At 49.5% G+C, this 25,316-nt stretch overlaps 1 protein-coding gene across 5 annotated transcripts in view; it reads left to right on the top strand.

The window, feature by feature from the left end:
* Window positions 1-25,316, top strand: part of Hspa12a (heat shock protein 12A) — a 147,923-nt gene that overhangs the window by 105,225 nt on the left and 17,382 nt on the right. For all 5 annotated transcript variants that reach the window (NM_001327998.1, XM_006527377.2, NM_175199.3 and 2 more), the window contains 5 exons: window positions 10,110-10,195; window positions 10,768-10,892; window positions 13,011-13,197; window positions 16,280-16,384; window positions 17,332-17,448. In NM_001327998.1, the coding sequence (NP_001314927.1) occupies window positions 10,110-10,195; window positions 10,768-10,892; window positions 13,011-13,197; window positions 16,280-16,384; window positions 17,332-17,448 (620 nt within the window). The remainder of the gene's footprint in view (window positions 1-10,109; window positions 10,196-10,767; window positions 10,893-13,010; window positions 13,198-16,279; window positions 16,385-17,331; window positions 17,449-25,316) is intronic.

The raw sequence follows: 25,316 nt of genomic DNA, 5'->3' as shown, positions 1-25,316 counted from the left end.
TCTTTGGAGGAATATGCCTGTGGACGACAAGAACAGGGCCAAAGGGGCAAATGAACCACCATGGGTGCCCAAGATCTCCTCCCTAAGCCCAGATGGGGCTATTGGCCATCCATGTATGGTGGTTACAGTACAAAGGCTCATTTCCTGGGCCCAAGCATGTCTGGACTGGGTATGAGACCAGAACAAAGGGTCCTAGGAGGACGCTTTATCTTAAACCTTCTCATGCTCAGTTAACACACACACACACACACACACACACACACACACACACACACTGGGGTGTGTGAACACCCTGGCTATCTGCAGTCTCTCCATGCCCCTGAAAATTAATACACATTCTATTGCCTGGCTTTGCTTTGTTCCAGATCTGCTCCCCCACTTCAGCTCTGTAAAGAATTCAGGGGGATTCAATTTGCATTTTTGCCTAGGCATGTGTTTGGGTGGAGGTTGGGGTCAATGAGATAAGGAGTTTTGGGATTTGCCACCCCTCTGGGGAGACATCCTAGAGCTAAACCAGTTCCTTAGAAAGCAGCTTTGGGGACCCCTTACCTTTCTTGATAAAAGACTTTGAACAGATCCAGCCTGGAGATGAGGGGAGTGTTGGGGAACGCGTCTTCAGTGTTCACCAATGTTCTCTCCCCTGCCTTTTAAACTCTGAGTTAAATACTTTTCATCAGCTCCACCAGAAGGAAGCTCCTTTTGAGATTTTGCCATTCATGCTTTACCATTTTGAAGTCCAGTGTTAATCAGTAACTGGACCCAGCTGAAGAATCTTGTCTTTGTTGACATGCACGTTCACCACTCAAGATTTCTGTATTAAAATTACTGAGAAGTAAGATGCCTTGTTAGCACAGTAGGTAGCCCGCCAGTCTCATAAAAACATTGAGAATTATGGGGTTTGAGTTTAAAAGATCTTAAGAAGTCTTCAGAAGAAAACATTTCTCCTTTCTCCCTGTAAGACTCCAAGGCTTTTCCTGTGTGGTACCCATGGTGTAAGAGCTGTGCTGAATGGGGTGTTGGGTCCTGGAGGTGTCCCTAAAGTTTGAACACCAGCCACCAGACTTTTCCTAAGGCTGTGCTGGGCAGTGGTGCTGCCTTGTTCTTTCCAGGGCTCGTTCACACCTCGGAGCTTTTGCCTGTTTTTGCTTTTACTTTCTGGGAGCAGAAGCTTTGTCCTTGAAAATAGTTACACAGAATGTGTTTAGGTTTGTTTGTTTTTTTTAACAGGGTCTTATGCTATAGCTCAGGCTAGTCCTGAATTCACTATGTAGTCCAGGCTAGCTTCCCATGTTGATCCTCCTACCTCACTCAGCCTTCCAAGTGCTGAGATTTGTATGAGCCACCATGGCCAGCTACATTGTATCGGTCAGCTATAGCTACACTGTATCAGTCAGCTATCCTAGAGTGTATCAATGCTGTTGGTTCTGATGTGGCTTTTGATGGGTATTCGGAATCTTAACGTTTGTTCCACAGCACTTTGAAAATGATCATCTTCCAGGAAGGGAAAGGTGGAAGGGTGGCCACTGCTCAGCCCTTTAGCAGGCGGCTGCATCAGCATGCCGGGCTTCAGAGTGTCTAAGGGAGAAGAAGCTAGAATAGACCTGTGCTGACACTACCTGTTCAGTAACTGTATCCTTATGCTGCCACATCCTGGCATCTAAGAGAAGCTGTAGCCCGTAAGTTCCTGGCATGGGATAGCACCTGTCTATAAGGCAATGATGCAGCTGTCCGTGCTTAGGAGATGCCCTTCAAGGTCAGAGAACCATTTACACATCTGTCTTGGGACATCTTTTCTACTAAGGAACTCTCCAGAGGATTGTGTTGTGAGCTCATAGCTCTGCCTTCACAGGCACCTGCATAAAGTTGGAGGGTGTGTCCAGGCTTTCCAGCTTGGGGCACATGGTGGTCTGGGAAACTGCCCTTTCCTGGACATAGGACAATACTTTCTTACTAGACAGTTCAGCTAGAGAAAGGTGAACCCAGACATTCTATCTGCCTGCCCTTCCTTCCTGTTTCCTTTCCCTCCCAAGGACACGTGGTGGTGGCAGGGACCTGTTCTTTTGCTCAGTGTGCGCCCAGCCGACTGGGTGGTAGAAACATGTTCGTTCTTTGTTCTTCAGCTACCCAGCAGTTCCAGAAGCTGTGCAGCCTGTGAGGGCCACACCCTCCCAGGCATGTTTACCATTAACTTGGAGGGGTCTATCACCAGTAGAAAAGAGCATTATTTTTTAGGTGAGAAATCAGTCTTTCTTGCAAGAGTGAAGAAGGCTGCTCAAGGCTGTGTGGCCTCCCATATTCTCCGTGGCTAGTCTGGAAGTCCCCTTGTGAGCAGAGAGCCTAAGTGGGAAGCTGGGCCCAGACAGTCTCCCTCAGCTTTGGCAGTCCTGACCCTCACGGTTCCCGTCACTAGAAGTTTCCTGTACATTCCATTTGCCAAGTTTCTGTCTTGTATGGATTTTCAGCTTTGATGGACAAACCCACAGAATCTAAATGCAGGGGCATTTAGTGACATTTACTGACCTTGTATGTCTGGGGCGCTCTGCCTGTTCCGAGGTATAACCACGGATCATTTCCTCTTCACCATCTGGATCAGTGTGGAGAGAGAGAGTGGGAGAGAGAGAGAGAGAGAGAGAGAGAGAGAGAGAGAGAGAGAGAGAGAGAGAGAGCGAGCCCAGGAGGGGGAGGGGAAGGGGGAGGAGACAAAGATGGAGAGGACCTCCTTGTCCGAGAACAATGATGGTTCCTCAGGCATAAAGGGGTGTCTGAGGAGCGAGGCATATCTGGCTGATTTGAGGGTTGATTCTACATTTTAGTGGCAACCTGGCAGGTGCATTTTTGTTACACTGACTGAGAGTTTGGAGCCTCTGTTGGAAAGGACCTCATCATTGCTCCAAGTCCATAGATCATAGTCACCAGGTCCGCTCCTGGGCACACATAAATATCCATCTATCCATCTGTTTTAATGTCTTTTCCTGATGCTGTGATGAAACACCCCAACCAAAGCAACTTAAGGGAGAGAGACTTTTTTCTGGCTCAGAGCTGGAGGGTACAGTCCACCATGGTGGGGGAATCATAGCAGCAGGAGCTTGAAACATCTGGTCACATTGTATCTAGTCAGGAAGCAGAGAGCTGATGAACATTGTATCCAATCAGGAAGCAGAGAGCGTGATGAACATTGTATCCAATCAGGAAGCAGAGAGCCATGATGAATGCTGCGTGCTCAGCTCCATTTCTCCACTGACGCACCCCAGGGTAGCAGCCAGGGGGATGGTACCACCTACAGAGCAGCAGGTCTTCCCACTTCCATTAGAGCAATCAAGATCACTGCTTCAGGCATGTCCAGAGGCCAGGCGATTCTAGATTCCATGTAGCTGACCATTAACCCTAGCCACCATACACATCCACACAAACACATATCTATCCTCTCTTCAGTCTGTCTATCCATTCACCAGTCCATCCAGCTATTCAGCTATTCAACATTTGCAACCCTTTAACATGTTAGGTGCCAGGGGAATCAGACAGGAAGCATGACCTCAGCTCATGGAAGAGTCCATTGGTGGAAGCTGGTGGACAGAGCTATCTTGAGAGCCTGTGTGGAGATTCTCTAAGTGCAGGGTGCTGGTGGCCTCGTGATACATGGTTGCTGAGTCTGACTTCTACAAGCTGTTGGTCTAGAAGGTGTTTCCTCACGGCTCCCAGCAGTCGCTTGCACATACTCAGGCACACGTTGAAAGCCCAGGAACCCGTGTTTGAACCTGATCGTAAGAGGAGAAAGTGTGCTGCCCAGCTGAGTGTCTCTGGGAACTCACTGACTGGGGGAACCTCACTGTTCTCAGTCTCATCTCTTGGACTGTCCGGGAAGCAAGAGAAGGTTGCTAGAAGATTCAGGCCATTGTCACAGACCCCCTTTTGGCCCATACTGGATGCTTCGGTTTCAACCACAGAGTACTCATTTACATAATTATGACGTAGCATCTGGAGAGCGGTTATTTTATCCTCGGGATTCTCTGTATTGAGAGGGTCTCCCTGCTCACGCTAATAAAATTTCCATTTACTTTGGACATCAACCATGGTAATTAAAAAAAAAAAAACCCATCAATTATTTACTGAGATGGAACTTCAGCTTGGTGTAATGCATTGGTTCAGCTAGCCATGAAGCCTGTTCCAGGGCAATAAAAGAGGTTTTTTTATCCTCCTCCCCAAAAGACATTTCCCAGTAACCTACAAATGACCTTGAGCAGATCAGTTTTCCAAGATGATACTGCAAAGACGGTGTGTAAGGAAAGGAAGATCGGGCTTCTGCACAGAGACTGTAATCTGGGCAAATACCTGCCATCCCAGGAAAGAAGAAGAAATGGAGATTTTTAAAGTTGTGACCCTTAGAAAACAGCAGTCTTTAGAAAGGCCCCTTTATTTAATAGAAACATAAAGCCGAGAGTCAGCAGAGAGAGAATTCCCCAGGGAGGAAAGACTGTGATGAGACTGCCCGTCACATCTCACACAAATCTGGAGCTCTGCAGCATAAGGCCAGCCTAGTGGCTCCATCTCCATCTTTAAAAGCATTGAGATTAGAGTATGAGATCCATTCCCATGTACCTCGAACTGCGGGGGAGTCTGCTCGCTGGCGTTTGCTGACTAATGTCCCCCACAGAGACAAGGGCAACAAGCAAGTTTATGAATTACGACTCCCTTCGCAAGACTTCATTTATTTATTCTCGTCTTAAGAGTGCCTGCTCTGATGAAAGCCATTAGAGCTGGGAGCGACTAAAATGTGACCTGTTTTTACGTGCCTTGCATTTGTAGCTGGAACCAGATGAAGCCCACATTTTAATCCCTGGGACATTAAGGAAAGCCATGAGGGTTAAGCTAACTAGCTGCTCCTCAATGCCAGGCTCAGGTTCCAGAGTTGAGTAGCAGGAGGCGCATTGGTTCAGCGTACTTCTATCTGTTCATCTCTTACTTTGCTGCATAAGTACTTTGATTTCCTGTACCAGTCTGTGCTGCAAACATCATTTTAAGTGAACCAACAAACATCGCTCTCACCTGATTTTATATTCACTAAACTATTTTTTTAAAAGATAGTCTACATACCTAGTTGTATAAGACTGAGGTGATACTAATTATCTAAGACATGGGCTGACTACAGCTCCGTGGGAGAGAGCACTTTGGACATTTGGGAGGCTCTAGGTTCAATTCTTAGTACACAAAAAAAAGTCATCTAAAACTATTGATGTAGATAGTGTGACAGTTAAATTTTCATTCATGAGAGAGCACCAGTCTCACTTCCTCTTAGCCTTGCCGGGGTTTTGCAGTTGACTATTTGCATCTTTGAAATGGTCCCTGTCTTTCTAACTTCTGTGACTTAAATCTGTAGGATTCCTCTCTTGTTCCTACCAAAGCTACTGCAGACATTGGAACCTGAGGGGTGAAACCTACTTGGAGGAAGTTAGGGGTCTTTGAAGGACATATTGAGATCCTTTTCTTCCTGTGCACACACACACACACACACACACACCACACATACACACATACTACACATACATACACACCACACATACACCACACATACTCCACACATGTGTGTGTGGAGTGTGTGTGTGTGTGTGTGTGTGTGTGTGTGTGTAGTTTGTATGTGTGGAATGTGTGTTGTGTGGTGTATGTGTGGAGTGTGTGTGGAATGTGTGTTGTGTGTGTGTGGAGTGTATGTGTGTGGAGTATGTTATGAGTATGTGTGGTGTGTGTGTGTGGAATACATTGAGTATATGTGTGTGTGGAATGTGTGTGTGTGTGGAGTGTGTGGTGTATATGTATGTGTAGTATGTGTGTGTAGTATGTGTGAGTAGTGTATGTGTGTGTGGTGTGTGTGTAGTATGTATGTGTGGAATGTATGTTTGTGGTGTGTGTATATGTGTGTGTGTATGTGTGTATGTGTGTGGTATGTGTATATTGTATGTGTGTGTGGTATGTGTAGTGTCTGTATTTCATGGCCTACAGGAGGTAATTGGACTTCTTCCACCGCCAAACATACCAAACAATGAAAGCTGAGCCTACGTTTTCTCTTCTTCCAAGGCCATAGTAGGAAACTTCCCACAGGTTGAGCTTTGGGTGTCATGAATGCTTGTTGTCTGAGTTTGTGTCCTATGGGGCTGTCACTGTACAGCAGCATGAACTGGTGGCACCTGGAATTTACTTTTGTAGATGACCTTTGTCTAAGCAAAAGCCAGAGAAACGGTCTTGTTCCCTATACCCGTAGCCTCTCCGACTCTTGCCCGTTATCTTCTATTGGGAAAGATTTCAAGCTCCACGGTCTTAGTTATTGTGACTTGTAGACAGCACGAAAGAAGTCGGTCCTGGCTGGGACTCAGTGCAGCAAAATTAAGCTTTCCGCTGTACCCTCTCAGGGAATACAGTAATGCCATTTCATTTCCCCCGAGACGTTTAAACCTTGCTTTTGGACCTATCTATGAGAATGTCACCACTCCACCTTCCCCATCCAGGCAGATCTGTTTGAAATCTGTACAGTGCAGCTGAATTTTAATTTCTGATGGAAGAAATCCATGAAGTTCAGCTGCCTCTTGGCCTGGAAAGGGATCAGCAAGTCAAATGACTTATTCAATACCGTGCCATATGTGCCGGGGGAGGGGAGGACGGCAACCGCTTCTCCTATCCTTGATTTTTGCCCTCAGTATATCTTGGTGTTCCCCGAGGACCCGGAGCATGTGCATGTTCAATGCATGGCTCAATGTGTGCTGTTCTGCATGTCATGGGACAAAGAAAGAAAGCCTGAGAAGGACTGAGTGACAAGGTAATCAGGACTAGGAGGCAGCAGGGTGTGTGCAGCCCCTGTGCATGTAGCTTGTTTGCTAATTGCCAACACCAGATTTTCCAGGCAATTAGATGTTTGATATCATCCAAGACCTTCTGTGTAAATGTGGACACACGGCCTCAGGCCTTCGAGGTAGCAGGTGGAGAGAGGATAGCTACTGGGTGGATGGCAACTCGCCCAAGGTTGCCCCAGGGTCTTTGTATAGAATACAGCCATCATCAACCATGGGAAGGGTTGCCTGGCTAAGCCCCAGTGTGAAGACACAGACTCCTCAGGCTTTTATAAAAAGAGGTTCCCAGTGCTTGAAAGTCAGCAAAGCTGGGGTGTTCTGCAGGCTCACTGAGGAGCCAAGTCTACCTTGTTCCCTTTTCAAGAGCAGCGGGTCATGGGTACTAATAGGAAGAGGAAAGCTTGTCCTCTGGTAAGCAAGATAAGTTTTGCTGTTAGACAAGGCCTTAGGTAGCCTAGACTGCCCTTAAACTCCCTATATAACGTGGGGGTGACCCTGAACATCTGATCCTCCTGCCTCTACCTTCACGGCTGGTCACTCTGTGGTTCTGGGAGTCAAACCCAGGGCTTTGCACATTCTGCGCAAGCACTCCGCTAACTGAGTTACATCACGAGCCCAAGATGAGCGCTTAATAAATATTTTTATTATGGTAGAGTATACATAACACAGAGCTTCCCGTTGAAACAGTTTTATGTTTAATGTTTAACAATTAATGAGCAGCATGGTTTATGTTCACAACAGTGTACCTGCCACAAGCACTGCTATTTGCAAAACTCTTCATTGTGCCAGTCAGGAGCTCTGGGCTTCTGAAGCAATAACCCTTGGTCACCTTTTCCCTACTGTCTGTCTTTTTGGATTTGCCTGTTTGGGATAGTTCATGCAAGCAAAATTACATAGTGTTTCATGTCTGTCCTGTTTGCACTGTTTCCTGGCTCGATGGTGTTACAGTGTGTGTGTGGGGGGGGGGGTGCGGGGGGACGGTTGTCAGCCTTGCACGGGGTTGTACTGTTTCCAATACTATCCAGCCATGTTGGTGAACTCCTTCCGCTATTGGATGGACACACCACAGGTGTGTTTCCAGTCTTGGTTATTGCGAATGCTGCTGCCATGAGCATTCACATACAAGTCTCTCTGTGAGTCCGTTTCCAAGTCTCTACCAGTTACGTTGCTGGATCACGTAGTTATTCTACATATGACATTTGGAGGAGCAGCCAAACCAGTTTTCAGAGCAGCTGGCCCATTTACATCTCACCAGCAAAGCACCAGACTTCCAATTTCTGTGCTTGTTTTTCTTTCCTTTTAAAAATTATAGTCATCCTTGTGGGTGAAGTAGCATCTCATCGTAATTTTTGGTAGGCCAGTTGGCATCCAACTCAGAGATTCACCTGCCTCTGCCTCCCAGGTGCTCGGATTAATGGTGTGCACCACCACAGCCTGATGTCATTGTCATTTTGATCTGAATTTCTCTGGTGGCTAATGAGGCTGACCATATTCTCCTAAACTCATGGAGCCTCCTGGGGAAGAGAAAGGCTGTGAGCCCAGATAGGAAGTGACTTGCAGATAGGAGACTTCATTCTCTCATTCATGATCTATTTCGCTCCTCAGCCTGCTCGGGAGCCACTGGAATAATGCTGTTTGAATTCCCACCGTGTAGAGAAAAAGCAATTCTGCAAGAGGCTGGGATTAACACAAAGCGATTAAGCAGATGGAGCTATTCCTCATGCTCCCCCAGAGAGGAGAGCCTCTCCCAGATAGAGCCAACCCATACACCGCCTACATGGAATTAAGCTGTGTACTAAACTAGCAGAGTTTCCAGAGCGGTTGCCTGGCCCCTGGTACTGGTGGGCGTGAAGCATCTTGCTGTTGTATCCTTGATTGGATAGCAGCTTCTGTCAGCAAGTCTTTGCTTGGTTGCTTTGGGGCCCTGCCAGCCCTGGGCAGTTGGCACAGGGGTACTGTGCAGCTTTCAAGCATTGACCAGGGACAGCATGTCTTGTCCTGGGGTATCCCTGAGACTGCTCCAGAGCAAATGTCTGTACTTGAATCATTGCAACGGGACAAGGACCAGGGCAACAGGACATTTATGCCATTTTGCCATTGTCTTCTATTTGACCTAGTGTCCCTTATGGGGATCAGTCCCAGGGCCAGGGCAGCTGACCCAGCTACCTTTTGGCTGCTACCTTTTTCCTCCTGAATGTCAGAAACCTCCAGCCTCCCTGAAGATGTGAGCTCACTGTGCTCTGGAGGGCCTTGTGCCTTGGGAGGGGCAAGTGATGCATCTGTCAGTCACTGGATGCTGTTCCTGGCAATTGCTCTCATGTCCCATATTCCATGAACAAGAATTGTTAGCCCTGGGATAGGGTGTGTCCTCTGCACCTTTGGCCACCTGAGGGCTGTAGATGCTCTTCCGGGATACCTGAAGACTGGCCTATCTTCTCCGTTGCAATAATTTCCTCCATGGGGAGACATAAGTAATCTGAAGTTCCAGTGACATGGTCCCTCTAAAGGGCAGACTGGGGAACCAGTGAGGTAATTAGGCACACAGAACATGGGTAAGGGGTTGCTCACAGGAACATGAGTGACCACGAAGCAGGCACACTAGAAAATCCCATACCCAGTATGGGATGATGGCTTCTCCATGGCCACGCGAGAGGAGCCGCTCCCGTAATGTTTCCCAGCCTGTGTACTCCAGAGCTTCCCCAGCCTCCAAGGCTACTGCGATTAGGGCAGAATCATAAACAAATGTTGGGAGGGAAGACTGAGTCTCAGGTCCTGTGATACCCACCCCCAATCCCTAGCTCTATGAGGGACTATAGTCCCATTGGGGTGGGCTCCCACAAGCTACCGCGGCTGCTCCGATGAAGGTGATAAGTGCTTTGCTCAGAGGACCACACTCTCCTGCACGTGACACAGGCTGTGCTGGTCCACTGTGGAGTCCACATTACAGAGCTGAGCCCTTCTGGGAACAGAGCAGTGTCTCCTCCTTAATGGGGGGTTAGAGGCGAGGGAGGGTGGCAGTGACAGGCCTGGTGGTCACTTAGAGAAAAGGGGCAAAACATCCACTTGTTCAAGCTCTAAAGGCCAAGTGCAAGGGTTAGTGGCCTGGGCAGGGACATCCTGACTTCCAGGCTGGGGACTGCCCTGTGCGGTATGGTAGCAGACTGTTTAGAACCTGTGTGTGTAGTGTAGGAACAAAGCCACACTGGCCTCTTTCCTGCTCCCTGGGCTGGCCTGCGTCACTTTTAAGAAGCTAATTTTTGTCTTTCCTTTCAGAAACAGCCCCCACATCTACATATTCCTCTCCGGCCAGGAGTCTCGGGGACACAGGAATAACACCTCTGTCCCCTTCCCATATCTTGGTAAGAAATGTGAGTGTTTGCGTGTGTGTGTGTGTGTGTGTGTGTGTGTGTGTGTGTGTATGCATGTGTGTGTGCATGTATTAGCTGCCTTCACTAGGCAAGCCGCTCACCTCCCCCTGTTGTGTGCACATCTGTGGTGGAAGCAAATGCACTTTGCCTGCTTCCTATCCTGGGCCTGGGAAAGCTTTCTGAGGTGTGCCTGGTGGATGCAGAGGCACTAGCCTGGAGAGCAGTGTGAGCTTGGGGGGATCAGCTTTTGAGAGCCTAGAGTGGTGGCAGGGCTTCTGCAGTGGTAGGAGACATGGGCTTCTGCCCCATGGCGGGTAGCATTTCCATAGTTAGCAGGTATGCTCGCTCAGCTAATGAAGGGAACCATCTGCAGGGGGCACCCTCAGCCAGTCAGGGCTGCTTTCATTTCTCTGCAAGCCTCTCTCTCTCAGATGGGAGCTGGAGCTGACCTGCTCGAGCAGGGCAGTCTGCCTGCAGTGAGTGCCAAACTGGGCAGGGTGGAGATTTCCTCCTCAAGACGAGGCCTGGCCCTCACCCTCCCGTGGCTCCCCATGCACTTTCAGAACGATGCTGACCCCGTCTCTGAGCAGCAGACCTTTCTCGTGGTGGTGGCCATCGACTTTGGGACCACGTCCAGTGGCTATGCCTACAGCTTTACCAAGGAGCCAGAATGTATCCACGTGATGCGGTGAGTGTGGCAGGGGAAGGGGCACCAGGTGGCCTGGGTACCACACTTGTGTGGGCTTGTGGGTAGGCTAGTCACTGGTGTGTGGGAGAGCATCCTGATTCAGGTCGAGATTCCCTGTGCTACTTGCCAACGTCCAGACTACAGGTTTCCATCTGTCAATCATTGGGTTAACTCTTACATAGTATAGGGAGGGGCTGTGCAGGACAATTTAATCCCAGGTAGAGTAATTCCAGAGGAGCCAGCAGGGACCCTATATAGTTCCTGTGATACAGGTGATCCAAGGGCTAGCCACTTTCTGGTGACCTCAGGCAATTATTGAACCTGCTACACCTCTGTTTCCTCACTCTAGAGTTGGGGATAAAGGCGGTATCTGCCTCATGTGTTCTTTGTGCAAATTTAATGAGATTTTCTATGGAGTAAATCAGCATACATGAAAGATATGAGCAGGAAGGTGTCCACCTGTCCTTGTGCAGAAAACACCCAGCCCCTGGAAAAGCAGAGAAGGGTGGACCTCAGCCTGGTGACCCCAAAGCCAAAATGCCCTGGGGCATCCTTAGTGTTTTCACCACTGTCCTTGGGGTCCCATGGGACAATGTCCCTGGGGATTCAGTGATCAACCTCAGAGTGAGACATTAGTGTTTGTCTAAAGTCATTGAAAAAGTGACTCACAGCAAGTCTGAGGCACTTAGCTGATGGGGGAACTCGCAACTTGACTGGAAGTCTGGCCAGAGACAGTGCCACAGGTATCTCAGTGGAAGATCCTCAAGATGGGAGGCACCCATCTGCTCTGTGCAGACCTTCTCATGCTGGATGTGGCATGAACACGTTAGAACAGGTTAGAACTCAGCCGGGGCAGCAGCGACTGGGCCCATGTCTGGCACTAAGGCTGCTCCCAGGTCTAGGCCTGGCAGGGAAGGGAACAGTGCAGGCTCCTGGCAGCCCTGGCTTCTGGAGGGCAGGAGCCCGGAGAGAGGGGAAAGGAACCATGAGCAACCTGCCCTTCCCACCCTAGGGTTGAGCCAACCCCAGCCCTGCCCCCCTGCATGTCTGTGTCTGCCCACGGGTTTCCTCCTCTGGCCCTGTGTCTCCTCCTCAGGAGATCCCCATCTTGTCACCATGGCTGTCACTGGGCTATGGAAGCTGTCTGGGGCCCCTCCTTCTTTTCCATGCATGCGTTCTTTCTTCTGGATGCTCCCTACCTGTAGCTGCCTCCTCCCCAGCACCCCAAATGGCTATCTGAGCTCCCCCTTCCTGGGTCCTCTGTGCTCCTCATTACCATAGCCATTGGCTGCCTCGGCCCTCTCTGGTCTTTTTGGCTTTCTCCTCTCTCTTCCTGAGTCTCTCTCAGCTCTGCCCCAGGCGAGGCATGACCTCTGCACCTACCTGCCTTTGGGCTCAACAGCAGCGTCCCTGATCTGTTGTTAGACTTGTACCTGTTCCCGTTATTCACAGATCTTTCCAGCCCGGTTCCACTGCTGTCCCAGCCCATCCCTCACTCTTCTTGTGTGCACAGCATATCTTCTTGTGTGCACATCTTCTAGGCTTTGCCTGACCAAAGCCATCACTTAACCACCTGGGCCAGCTCACCTAAAGCAGCCTGAAGTGACCTTTCTTCTGAGATCTCTCCTGGGCCCCACCAGCTGTTGCTTCTGCTTTCCCTGGACCCTCAGATCATGTCCCTGGGCTCCCTCTTTTTATCCGGTCAGGCATGTCTTGCTGTATTTGTCCAAAAAGGTCTTATTTAGAAGAGGAATCCAGCTGGTTATGTACTTATATCAGCTGCTGAGTGCTTGAAAATGAAAAATAAAACAGTATATGGCCTACCAGGCTTATTGGAAGGTTGAAATACGATAAGCACTGTACCCATGTGTCACCAGCATATAGCTGCTCAGCAAACACTTGAGTAAAAAGTGAATGCAAAACTTGTCTTGAGTAAGAACCTGGTTCTTGCCCCTTCTCCTTCTAACTGAGGCGTGTCTAGATGTTAGTCAATTGATACAGAGTGAGTCTGAGCTCTCACATCAATGACAGATGTAAACAGTAGATACTCTGCTCCACTGTGCTGACTAGACTGGGGGTTTTCAAAGACCTGTAACTTCTGCTTTTCCTTGGTGACAGGAGATGGGAAGGAGGTGACCCTGGTGTTTCCAACCAGAAGACCCCGACCACCATCTTGCTGACACCAGAGAGGAAGTTCCACAGCTTTGGGTACGCTGCCAGGGACTTCTACCATGACCTGGACCCCAGTGAGGCCAAGCAATGGCTGTACTTGGAGAAGTTCAAGATGAAACTCCACACCACAGGGGTGAGTTGGTCTCTTTAGAGGGGGAGCAAGGGACTGCAGTGTAGGGAGTCTTCCACTTGATTCCCTGGGTTTCTCCTAAAAAGAGGTTAATGGCCATCTAACTAGGTCTTGGAATAGCCTGGAAGGCTCCTCACATCTATTTGTGGGCTCACAGTGCATCCTGCTGTTGGGTGTGGGGAGGAGTTGTTGGGAGTATTTAGTTGTTTGTTTTGTTTAGGAAATTGACAGGCCAGAGAGCATCCCAGCTGTGACATGGGTGCAAGGTGCTGCCCTCTTGCTGCCCAAGGGGCTGTTGAAAGATCAGAGGCCCCTCTACCCACTGAGACCAACTCGTGGCTGAAGACCCAAGTAGGGGAGGTGGGTCAGGGCTGAGGCTATTTATTAACTGATCGGTTTGGAAATAATTACCAGTGTAAAAACATCTTTTATTCGCCAGATGTAATTGTTTCAGATTCTTACTGCTGAATAAGCTCACACTTTCTAACTCTTTCTGAACTCTGGTTGGCTGGTTCAATTCAGCCTGTTCCTGGCCCAAATGCTTCTCCAAGCATTCTCTTAGCTTTTGACTGAATTGCTCACCTGCAACCTGAACCTGTCTCTGTAAAATTTCTCTCTCTCCCACTCCCTCTCCCTCTCTCTCTCTCTCTCTCTGCACTGCCTTCTAAAGCTGCCTCTCTTTCTTATCTGTTCTTGTGAGAGTTGGACATATTCCATCTCTGACTCATTCTGTCAAATCTATCTCTGATTTGTCACTTTGTCTGCCTCTCAACTAGACGTCACTTTCAAACCAGGCTGCTTTCTTCTACAAACTAACTTTACCTTCATTATTTGGGATGAAAGGTGTGTCCTAAGGGCATGTCTATATTCCAGCCATAGGGATTAAAGCTGTGTCATTCCAGACAGATCACACAGACCTAGAAAGTCTTTGGATATGACCCCCTTGTCAGAGCAGCCATGTTGCTGGATTAAAATTCCTCTGCAAACCAGTACTAACAGACAGGCCACCCTCTGTGTGTGTGAAGAAAGAAGTTAAGTGGGTGTGGTAGTTATTAGAGGGCTGAATGACAGACCATCAGCTTCACTTCTAAAACTCTGAGCAAGCCAGTGTTCTGTGAGTGGCCCAGGTCAAACAGGCACCCCCTTCCCAAAGCTTCATGGGAAAGGTGGAAACTGGATGAAGACCATAGGCTCTGGCCACATGCCATGGGTCTCAGTGCCGCCCCTGACTCCTCTAAGACACTTAGTCCAAGCCACATGACCTTGCTAGACCTCGCTGTGCTTCCGTTTCAAAATTCTATTTATTTGCCTACTTTCAATTGACTCTGTGATTTTTTACATCATGAACACCAAATCCCATTCATTTCCAGGTCATTCCATATCTGCTTCCCATCCTGTAGCCTCCTCCCCCATCCCCCCCCCCAAAAAAAAAACCCATCTGGCCATGGAAACTGTGGTATGTCACAGTCTGTCAAACAGTACACTCTTCTGCTCAAACAACTTTACTTGCAGATGTTCATTGCAGTGAGTCATTGGTCTGATTTGAGGCCTCTGGTTTCTGCTACACATCAATCTTGGATTCTCACGGGGACTCCTCTTGGATATCCTGTTGTCCTGTGTCATGGAGACCCTGCAGCTTTGGATCTGTAGTACCAGCCCCTTCACATGCTCCAGCAGTTCAGAGATTGGGTAGATGTTGGGGTGAGCCAGCTCAAAGGCCTGGATCAGGACCTGGGTGGTAGCTGAGTTGGTCAGCTTGCCTGCTCTCCCATGCCCACGCCACCAGGGCCAGCTCTCCATCACTGCCCAGGCAAAGGATTGGGCCAACACTTGTGTGCCCACACCACCAGGGCCAGCTCACACTCCTTTTTAAAATGGAGACAGTTACAAGATTATGTTCACAGGGAGTATAAGGATCGAAGTGATATACATGCATGATGTCCCCAGAGGAAGGAAAGTTGTAGTCGAATGGTAGCTTCCATTGGCGTTTGAGGAGACAGCAAAGGGGAGGCAGGAAAACCCCCACTGGCACCTCGCCCTCCAGGGCTCAAGGCTTACGTGAGGTTGCATTTCTCCTGGATGAAAAGGTCTCGCACATTTTTTTTTTCAGATGGGAGGCAGTGCTGACTGTCAGAATTGGGCAATGGAGGCACGGGGAGAACTGTAGCTTCTCGGGACTCTGCTGCCTCCCCGAGCCTGAGAATCTAGAAGCTGGGCACCAGGAGAATGGGGCGCTGGCCGGGAGCAGTGAACATGAGCAGATGGTTTAGGATATAACCCAAGGCCCCACACAGACCCATCAGTAACTCGTGGCCCCGCCTCAAAACAGTGGCAAAGCCTGGCTATCTAGCCTACATCAATCTGATTAATTTGTTCCTCCCACTGAAAAGTGGGTTAGTCCAGAGGCTTCCTTCCACACCCACCCATCCCTCCCCCCACTGCCTCCGGGGACCCTGCTCATGATTTTTTTTTATGACCTCTTTCCACCCACCATCTGGCCTCTGCACCGTATCCCCTGTCAGAGGACCGTGTACGGTAGCTGCCTTGGCTTCTGGCAGAGCCAGAGAGGCAGCAATGCCTGCCTGGCTTTCAGCAGATTAGACAGAACCGGCCTTAAAATAGGAACTCTTCTATTTTAGTGACTTGGCTGGCAGCTCGCCGGGGAAGGAGAGGTTGCTGTGTGTTAGCGTCCCGCTTGGCAGTGAAGTGGCATGAATCAAGCTGTCACAGAGCTCCCAAGGGTGACCCATGTCTGGACGTTGCATGTGAACTGCACCGGACTTGGCACCTGCTCTCCATACCCAGGACTTGCTATGGGCCAGAGGCTCCTGCTCCTGAGGAGCCAAGAAGGGGAGAAGGAGAGGGAAGGAAGGAGGACACAGTGAAGGTGGGGCCTGGGGAGAACCCCCAGAGCTTTAACAGAGTAAGGAGACATTACTGCCTGGTCCCTTGCAGGGGTAAGGAGGTACGCCATTGTCTCTGCCTCTTTCAACATAGGGAAGCAGGATTCCTCTGGTCTCCAAACAGCCATCCCAAACCAAAGGCATGGTTCCTCTTAACCAAGGTCACATCTTTCTCCCTGTAGGACCTCACCATGGACACAGACTTAACAGCAGCAAATGGCAAGAAGGTCAAAGCCCTCGAGATCTTCGCTTACGCCCTGCAGTACTTCAAGGAGCAGGCTCTGAAGGTAAAGCCTAGGGGCAGTCAGCCTTACGTTAGGCCAACCTTGGGTTGCTGCACCTGCCCGGGAGGCAGAGGTGCAGCCTACGGGGAGAGCATGTGGGCTCTGAGGTTACAACAGTCGAGTATGTTCCTTTGTTGATGTTTTTTAAATTTTTTTTTTAAAGGTTTATTATTTATTCTATTTATGAGTACACTGTAGCCATTTTCAGACACACAAGAAGAGGGCTTCGGATCCCATTACAGATGGTTGTGAGCCACCATGTGGTTGCTGGGATTTGAACTCAGGACCTCTGGAAGAGCAGTCAGTGCTCTTCAACTACCCAGTCATCTCTCCAGCTCCTGAATGTGTTCTTAGGCAACGCTGGTGGGAAGGTGAAACGGTTCAGCATCTTGGAACAGATTTGGCAGTTCCTAAAAAAGACAAACACAGAGACATGACCCAGCAATTCCACTCCTAGGGAAATGAAATCACACGCACATAAAACTATTCACATTGAAAAATTCATAGCAGTGTTATTTATAAAAACTAAAAAGCGGAGACAAGTCAAATGTCCGTCAGATGATTGATAACCGAATGTTACTCAGCCATAAAAAGACATGAAATACAGATGCATATCACGGTCAGATAAACCTTTCGAACATCATACGAAATAAAAGAAACAATACATAAAAGCCTCATTATATAATTATTTCCCTTTGTATGAAATGCTCATAATAGGTAAATCCACAGAGTCATCAGTCCCTTCCCTTATAGGGTGCATATGAAATAATTGAGAAGAGCCCAGGGGCGCCCTGCCTCCACACTGCTGTGTGGGATGTAGGCACAGGCTCCTCTGGAGTTCCTGGTAAAGGACTGACTGCTCAGCAAAGCCACAGGAGGGGTGTCCCGGGGGGTGTCCCGGGGGCCAGCAGCATCTCTTCACCTTCTACACTTATTCTTCTCGGCATTAGGAACTGAGTGACCAGGCAGGGTCGGACTTTGAGAACTCTGACGTCAGATGGGTCATCACAGTGCCTGCCATCTGGAAGCAACCAGCCAAGCAGTTCATGAGAGAAGCTGCCTACCAGGTGAGGGACGTTGGGATGGTGGTGGGGGGGGGGGGCAGAGGAGAAGGAGCTGAGATTCCCACAGTGGCAACTGTGACTGTGCTCAGATATCTCCCAGCATCCACTAGCTTCCTAAGGAATATGGGAAGAGACATGGGTAAAGGGTCTTCTTGTGCCTCAGCTTCCTGGGTCAGCCTAACAGGCTCCCTTCCTCTCCCCCCTTTTCCCCACTCTCCTCCCTCCCACCTCTCCCCTCTCCTCTCCCCCTTCTTCCTCCCTCTTCCACCCTCTCCCCTCCCCTCCCCCTCTACTCTCCTCTCCTCCTCCTCCTCCTCCTCCTCCTCCTCTCTCTCTCTCTCCCTCTCTACCTCTTCCCCTCTACCCCCTCTTTCCCTCTCTCTTCTTCTCCCCTCCCTCTCTGTCTCCCTCTCCCTCACCCTTTCCCTCTCTCACCCTTCCTCTCTCTCCCTCTCTTCCCTTCCTCTCTCCCTCTCCCCTCCCTCTCTGTCTCCCTCTCCCCCATCCTCTCTCCCCCATCCTCTCTCTCTCATCCCTCCCTCTGGATTCATGTGTCTGGGTCATGGTTCCACTGTAAATTTTGGGGACTGGATTTCAAGCTGTGGCTCAGAGACATTTCCTGTAGATATGAAAGATCATGAAAAACTTCAGGAAAAGCCTTGGAAGCAAGAACATTTATATAAGAAGGGAGTAGAGGCAAGGATTCAGCTTGGCCAGGAGGCTGACAGTGGCCACCTGCCTCTGGGAACTGGACCGCCCTCTGCTTACTTGCCCGTCAGGGCCATCTAGAAGCATGTGGACTCTCCGAGAAGGGTAAGGGCTAACATACCGAGTGCTGTCAGGCTCCCACACTAGGGCAGCTCCATGGTGAACCTGTCACCCTCAGAGCCAAGACTCTCTCTCCCAAGATTGGTGACCAGCTATCAAGAGTTCACCCATGCCGTAGATGTTCACAGCCTCTCTGATGGTTGATACTGATGGCCAGCTTGACAAGATCTGGAATCTTCCAGGAGACAAACATTAAGGCATGTCTGTGAGGAAATTTCTGGCCATAGTTGATGTGGGAAGATCCATCTTACAGCAGGAGGCACCTCTCATGAGCAGGAATCCTAGGCTGACTAAGCTGGAGAAAGGGAGCCAGGCACCAACATTCATTCTTCCTGCTTCCTGGCGGTGCAGTGTGAGCCTCTGCCTCAGGTTCCCGCTACCATGCCTTTCCCTCCATGACCGTGACCAGACTGTACTCCCAAACCTGGGGCCAAAATAAATCCTGCCATCTTTGAACTACTTCTGTCAGGTGTTTTCTGCTAGCTGCAAGAAACGTACCAATGCGGCCTCCCTACCATCACAGATAACTGTGCCAAGCAGTCTTCTGTGGTCTGTCCCTGTCCCCAGCCGAGCTGGCTTTTGATGAGCCTGGAACAGTACTCTGCCTTGAGAGTCAGGGTTTGGTCTTTAATCTCAGTCCTAGCCAGGGCTGGCACGTCATCAGTGCCTTAGATGTCTCCTTGTCCTCTGTCCTCATAAGACCTCCCAAGAGACACCATACCCACTTTTTCTCAGGAGGCAGACTTGTGACATCAAGCCAGTAGCCATGTATATGATCCTTTCCTACCAAGAGTCACCGAAGCACCCTGATCCCCAGCAGGTGGTAATGTGGCCCCGTGAGTTTGAGCACCACAGGCTCTGTTCAGTACTTAGGGCTTTACCCAACGCAGCTCCCAGAGCTCAGCTTGTTCAAGGTCAAGGGCGGATTATCCTCCGCTCACAGTCCCCTTTCCGGGGCTGTTTCCTCTGCTCTCCCCCTCCTCTGTGCGGTGAGAATCTGGCTCTATGTATGAAGCTGCCAAAAATAGATTTGCTTTTATAGGGCTGAAGTAAGAGGCAGGAAGTTGCAGAAGGAGGCAAACCTTTAAGAAGAGAAGGATGCAGACGCACCTTAGTTGTTCACAGGAGCCCTGGGCATAAGCCTTCAGGGTGTGTCCAAAGATGGGTGTGTTCAGGGGTGGGCCGTCGGGACTTGACCATTTGCCCATACTGCACTGTGCTCTGAACAGTTCTCAGGAAGGATATGCAAACTTCATGGCCTCAGCTCGAACTCCCCAGCCCACAGGAAGGCTTCAGCAGCAAATGTATGACCTGTAGAGGGGTCAGATCTTATTTTTAGACTGGAATAAAAAGAGAGGTGCGTGGTTGGTCAATTTGTTAGTCCGGGCAGCTCTGGCCTGGCTCTTCCTAGGATGGAGTCTCTGAGTGGGTAGGACAAGGGGTGGAGTCACCCTTCAGAGTCTCAGGAGAAAAATCCGACAAGGAAGGGCATAGTGTCCTTGGTGGAATAAAGATGGCCTTACAAGCCAGGGGTGGTGGCTGATCCCTGTAATCTCAGTACTTAGAAGGCTGAGGCAGGAGGATTGGTTTGCTCAGAGGCATGCAGGACATTGAGACTGTCTTCTAAGTCAGGTTAACTTTTCTTTGGTGGTGGGTCCTTTATAGCCACTTTGTTTGTTTGGCTAGTCTTTGATTTTTTTTTTTTTTTTACTCATTTCTTCATTAGGCCCTTACACTGGGGCCCCTGTGTGCCAGGCTCTGAAAGGCACTGGATAGAATGGCCCAGCTGAATTAGGGTCCTCAGGTTGCTCATGGGGCCCAATGGCTTACAGATAGGAACTTAGAGGATACACACAGGGAATGGTTGGTCTGCGGTGTCTTCAGCTTGCCTTCAGGAAGAGTTCCAGGAAGAGTGGGGGTACAGCACATGACATCTCTTCACCGCACCCCTCTGCCTTTTAAACTGTAGCATGAGGAAGATTCAGTCCTGGAAAGTTAATTTTGTGGGTCAGCTCAAGTGGGTCAGAGTTTGTCCAGGTGTTTGGTTAAAAATAATGCTCTTGGTGTTCCTATAAGGATGATTTGAACGTCACCATTTAGCTGCCCGGAGTAAGCGGGTGACTCTGTTACACGGATGGGCCTGTTCTAGCCAACTGAAGGCTGAACAGGGCAAAGAGCTGCCCCTTCTCTGAGCGGGAAGAAATCCTTCCTGCTTGCCTTTCAGCTGGGACATGTATTCTTTCTTTTCTTCCCTTTGGATTCCGATGGAAACATCAGCTCTTCTTGGGTTGTGAGCCCGTGACCTTCAGACAGGAGCTACCCAGCCAGATCTCCTGGATCTTGGGACTCATCAGGCTTTGTAATCGTGAGCCAAATCCTTGTAAGACATCTCTTGCTGCGTGTGTTGAGTACCCTGCGTGTATCGTTTCCCTGGAGAACCCTGGTTTATGCAGTTCATAAGCAAAACAAGTGTTCTGAGCCCAGTGTCTTCTGGGAACGCTCACAGGGTATCTGTCGATCTCCATGAAAGGACCTTAATCAGATGAGCATTTGCTTCCTCCTACACCGTGGTAGCTGCCTGCCAGCTCTCCCACAGGAGTGACCTTCGAATGAAGCAGAACTAGTGTACCAGCAGAACACTAGTAGGGAAGCTGGGCGGCCATTCTGCTCGCGTGGGGAACACAGAGGCCCTCCTTCAAGTTTTTAGGAGGCTTTCTTAGTACAAGTTTTTGTTACGTTCACCTGCCAGAGGGAGGGAAGGAGACTCAGAGAGAGAAGAGCTAGGATGATCTTGGCAGAGCATCCTCTAGTCTGGACTAGGTCTAGGGCCTCCGCTTGAGTCGGTGCCCTCGAGGGCTGCAGAGTTGTGCACACAGACCTGTTTTGTCCGGAGACCTTCCCTAGGTTGCTGGTCTCAGTCGTGGGAGAAAGAATGTGCCAAATCTCAATCCCTTAGGATTTGCACACTCTGGACGGCTATGGATCCTTGAAGAGCAGAAAGGACACTGGATTGTTCATATGAGGCCTTCAGGAAAGATCTAGGAGGGAGGGAGGGAGGGAAAGAGAAGACGGGGCGGGCAGGGGAGAGGAAGGGGGAAGGCTAAATCTCAGAGGACCGTGGACAGGAAATTGTCCAGTTTTATTTTAGAGGCATTTTGCATAAAATGTGTAACCCTGGTGAGTTCCAGAAGCCTCTTAAATAAATGATACTCCCATGTACAGTGACCTCATTTGACATGGAGACGCAGCGTGTAACTTCCTGCCTGGACAGGCTGCAGTGAATAATAACCCTATCAGGGGAAACCTAAGTGCATGTACGACTCCCATCTGGGGCAGCTGGGACTCGACGGCAGCCCGGTAGAACATGTAGCTGGCCTGGCCGTCTTTCTCATGTGTGGACGAAGTCTCTTGGCTGGTTTTCCTGGCAGATTGCAAAGGACCGAGGAGCTGAGTAGTTGGGGTAAACAGCCACTTCTGTGGGCTCCCCGGAGAGCAGTTCAGTCGCCCACACCTCCTGAGTGGATCTCACAATTCCAGAAGGGCTTTAAAATTTAGCTCCCACCAGGCAGTTTTAGATCCCGGAGGAGTAAGTGGGGTAGCATGCTGCAGGTTTGCACACATTTCAGGACGCCCGGGGCCCTCCTACAGAATGCGCATGCTCAGTTCAACAGAGACCAGGGCCAGGAGAGCGCAGAAGAAGGCGGCTGGCTGGAGAAGGGGTTGAGTCACTACTTCAGCAACTGAGACCTGCTACAGAGTGAGAAGACCTCCCTGTTGTGCTTAGGGAGCGCAGAGCCCAGTGCAGAGGCTTGATGTGTCTGTACCAACTCTACATAGTCGGAGGCAGACCGAAGTGCCCGGTAGCAGTGCCAGTGTTACTGGTGGTTAGGGTACGGACTGGTTTCCGAGCTCTGGTGTCTCATGCAAGAAAGAAAGGCAGAGTCACAAAGCAGCCAGAAAGCTTTACTCAAAATAAAACATTTAAAAGGAATATACTCTTAAGATTGGCTGTATATATTCATGCCCAAATGAAGACACATTTGATCACTAGGAGGTAGTTTTCATGGTTTTATCTATTGTACTGACAGATGAAGCCTTATGCCTGTTTCTCTACTGTGCCTGTCCCTTCCCATAAAGCATTTGGTTTTTAAATCATATACACAACCCAACTAGGCATAGCCATAAGATGATAAATGCAGGAATGTCTCTGAATGTTCACTCTGAGGACATAGTTAGCCTTATTGTGCACGTACCCCAAACTTGTCCAGGTCGGATTGGCCTTCCTGCTTGCTGTGCCCAGACATAAGCAACTGAATTGACTCTAAGTTTGATGGTCTTTAGGGTGAAAACTTATTCCATTGCTACAAGCACAATGTGTGTGCTGCTCAGCGCAGTGTGCAGGCCTCTGTTGCTAACACGTTGCTAGGTGCGCTGTTCAGAGAGGAGTATGTGTGCAGATGAAGGATCTAGGCTGTCAAGTATGTGCATGCAGGCGTGCGTGCACACACATAGCCCAAGCTGAGTGGAGTCCCAGGTGGCTAAACTACCCCCTATGCCTGCCTCCCAGTAGAGAGGCGCTCACACAGGAATAGTAACTCCAGAGTACCAGCTCCAAAGGCAGAGAAACCCTGGGCTCACTGATCTCTGGGCCAAGGAGTTTGTATGAGCGTGGTTCTAAGTATCTGAGCCCAGGCTCTCCTGCCAGAGATGAAGCTGTCTAGGATTTTGAAGGCCTAGGCAGTTCTATTCCATCTCTTCCTGTCCCTGGGGGCGCATGAGTGGTTCCCAGATCCTCCTGGAAAAATAGAAATATTTGTACAGAGTCAGCTGACCCCTGCAGCGCTTTGAAGAGTCACTTCCCACAGCTCTCCATTATGGCTCCATAGGAGCTCACTGGCAGCCACAAAGCTCCTTGGTCTCTTGGCTAATGTGACGACGGGGGCTGGAACAAACGAATGGGGTATGGTTACTATATTGATTGCCTTTCTGTTGCTGTGATAAAACACCACAACCGAAGGAAGCTTGTAGAGAAAGTTCACCTGAGTTCAGTGATCTGGAAGGACAAGAGCCTGTCCTGGTGGGGAGGTGGCAACTCAGGGCTGAGAATCCTAGAGAGTACATCCTGAACACGGATCAGTGAGAGCAGACAGGAGGACAGGCGGAAGTCTGAACATCTCAGCCCTGCCCTCTGGGACATGCTTCCCTCCCCTAGCAAGGTCCTGCCGCCAAGGGCTCCACAGCTTTCTCAAACACCAGTCACCAACCAGGGTGTCTTAGTTTGGGTTTTACTGCCGGGAACAGACACCATGACCATGGTAACTCGTATAAGGACATTTAATAGCGGCTGGCTTACAGGTTCAGAGGTTCAGTCCATTATCATCAAGGCAGGAGCATGCCAGCACCCAGACAGGCATGGCATAGGAGGAGCTGAGAGTTCTACATTTTGTTCCAAAGGCAAACAAGAGAAGACTTGCTTCCAGGCAGCTAGGAAAAGGGTCTTTTTAATATTATTACTATTAATCATTCCATTCATTATATCTCAAGTGATATCCCACTTCCTGGTTACCCCTCCACCAACCCCCTATCTCACATATGCCTTCCCCACTCCCCTTTGCCTTTATGAGAGTGCTTCCCTACCCACCCACATTCACCTGGCCCATCGCTCTAGGATCCACCTACTCTGGTGCATCAAACCTCCCCAGGGCCAAAGGTTTCCCCTCCCTCTGCTACATACATATCTGGAGCCATGGATCCTGCTCCACTATGTTTATAGCAGCCTTATTTATAATAGCCAGAAGCTAGGACAAGGGTCTTAAAGCCCACACCCACAATGACAAACCTACTCCAACAAAGCCACACCCACTCAAACAAAACCACTCCCAATCCAGCGAGGCCACACCTACTCCAATAAGGCCACACCTCCAAATAGTGCCACTCCCTGGGTCCATCATATTCAAACCACCATGCAGATGAGCCTATGCGGGGGGTGGGGGGGGACGACACACGACCCAGACCTGTGACACCACCCAGACTTCATGTCATCATGGTGGCCCCTCCTTTCTGGAGTGGGGTACACACCTTCACCTCTGTTTTTTTTTTCCTGTGTATCTTCTCATAGTTGCAGTGAGGGCCCCTGTGGAAATGGGTCACAGGCATTGCTGTGAAACCAAGCCAGCCCCTCAATGTGTGCATGGCCTCTACCGTTTGGGGCAGACTCCATTATCCTGGGCATGTCTTTTTGTTGTTGTTTTAGAGACAATCTCTCTATTATGTAGCTCCAGATATCCTAGGACTAGCTCTGTCGACCAGGCTGGCATTAAATTCACAGAGATTTACCTGTTTTTGTCTCTTTCATGCTAAAATGAAAGGTATGCACTGCCACACCCGGTCTATGTCTGATTTTTTATAAAAGAGTGTATTTTTAATTATGTATATATATATATGTGTGTGTGTGTGTGTGTGTGTGTGTCTGTGTGTCTGTGTATGTCTGTGTGTCTGTGTGCCTGTGTGTCTGTGTGTGTCTGTGTGTCTGTGTATGTGACTACCGTACCCAGCAGTAGCAAAACAGGGCCTAGGATTTGCTGGGGTTACAGTGACAGGTGGCTGTGAGTTGCTGTAGATGCAGGGAGTGAAACTCCCGTGCTCTGTAAGAGCAGCAAATGCTTTTTCCTGTGAACCATCTCCCCAAGTCCCCAGAGGTGTCCTTTCAATGTTAGGCTCTGAGAGGAAGAGACCATCTTGCTAATCGTCAGCCACACACAAACCCAGGTTTTATCTCCCAGGACTTAAGCCCTTGAGTACAATTTCCATGTAAAGATTTTGTGGGGCTGAGAACTTGGTATAGTAGGTAAGGTGCATGTTGTATACATGAGGATCTAAATTTGGATCTCTAGAAACCCTGTAAAAGCCAGACATGGCAGCTATGCCTATAGCCCCACTACTAGGGAGGGGGGAGAGGCAGATGCATCCCTGGAGCTCTCTAGCCAGCCTAGCTGAGATGCTGAGCTCCAGATTCAGTGAGAGCCTGCCTCACAAAGGAGAGG

This window comes from Mus musculus, chromosome 19, assembly GCF_000001635.26.
Source record: "Mus musculus strain C57BL/6J chromosome 19, GRCm38.p6 C57BL/6J".
Classification (NCBI taxonomy): domain Eukaryota; kingdom Metazoa; phylum Chordata; class Mammalia; order Rodentia; family Muridae; genus Mus; species Mus musculus.
Note: the sequence above shows the minus strand (reverse complement) of the source record. Positions and strands in the feature narration are given on the sequence as shown.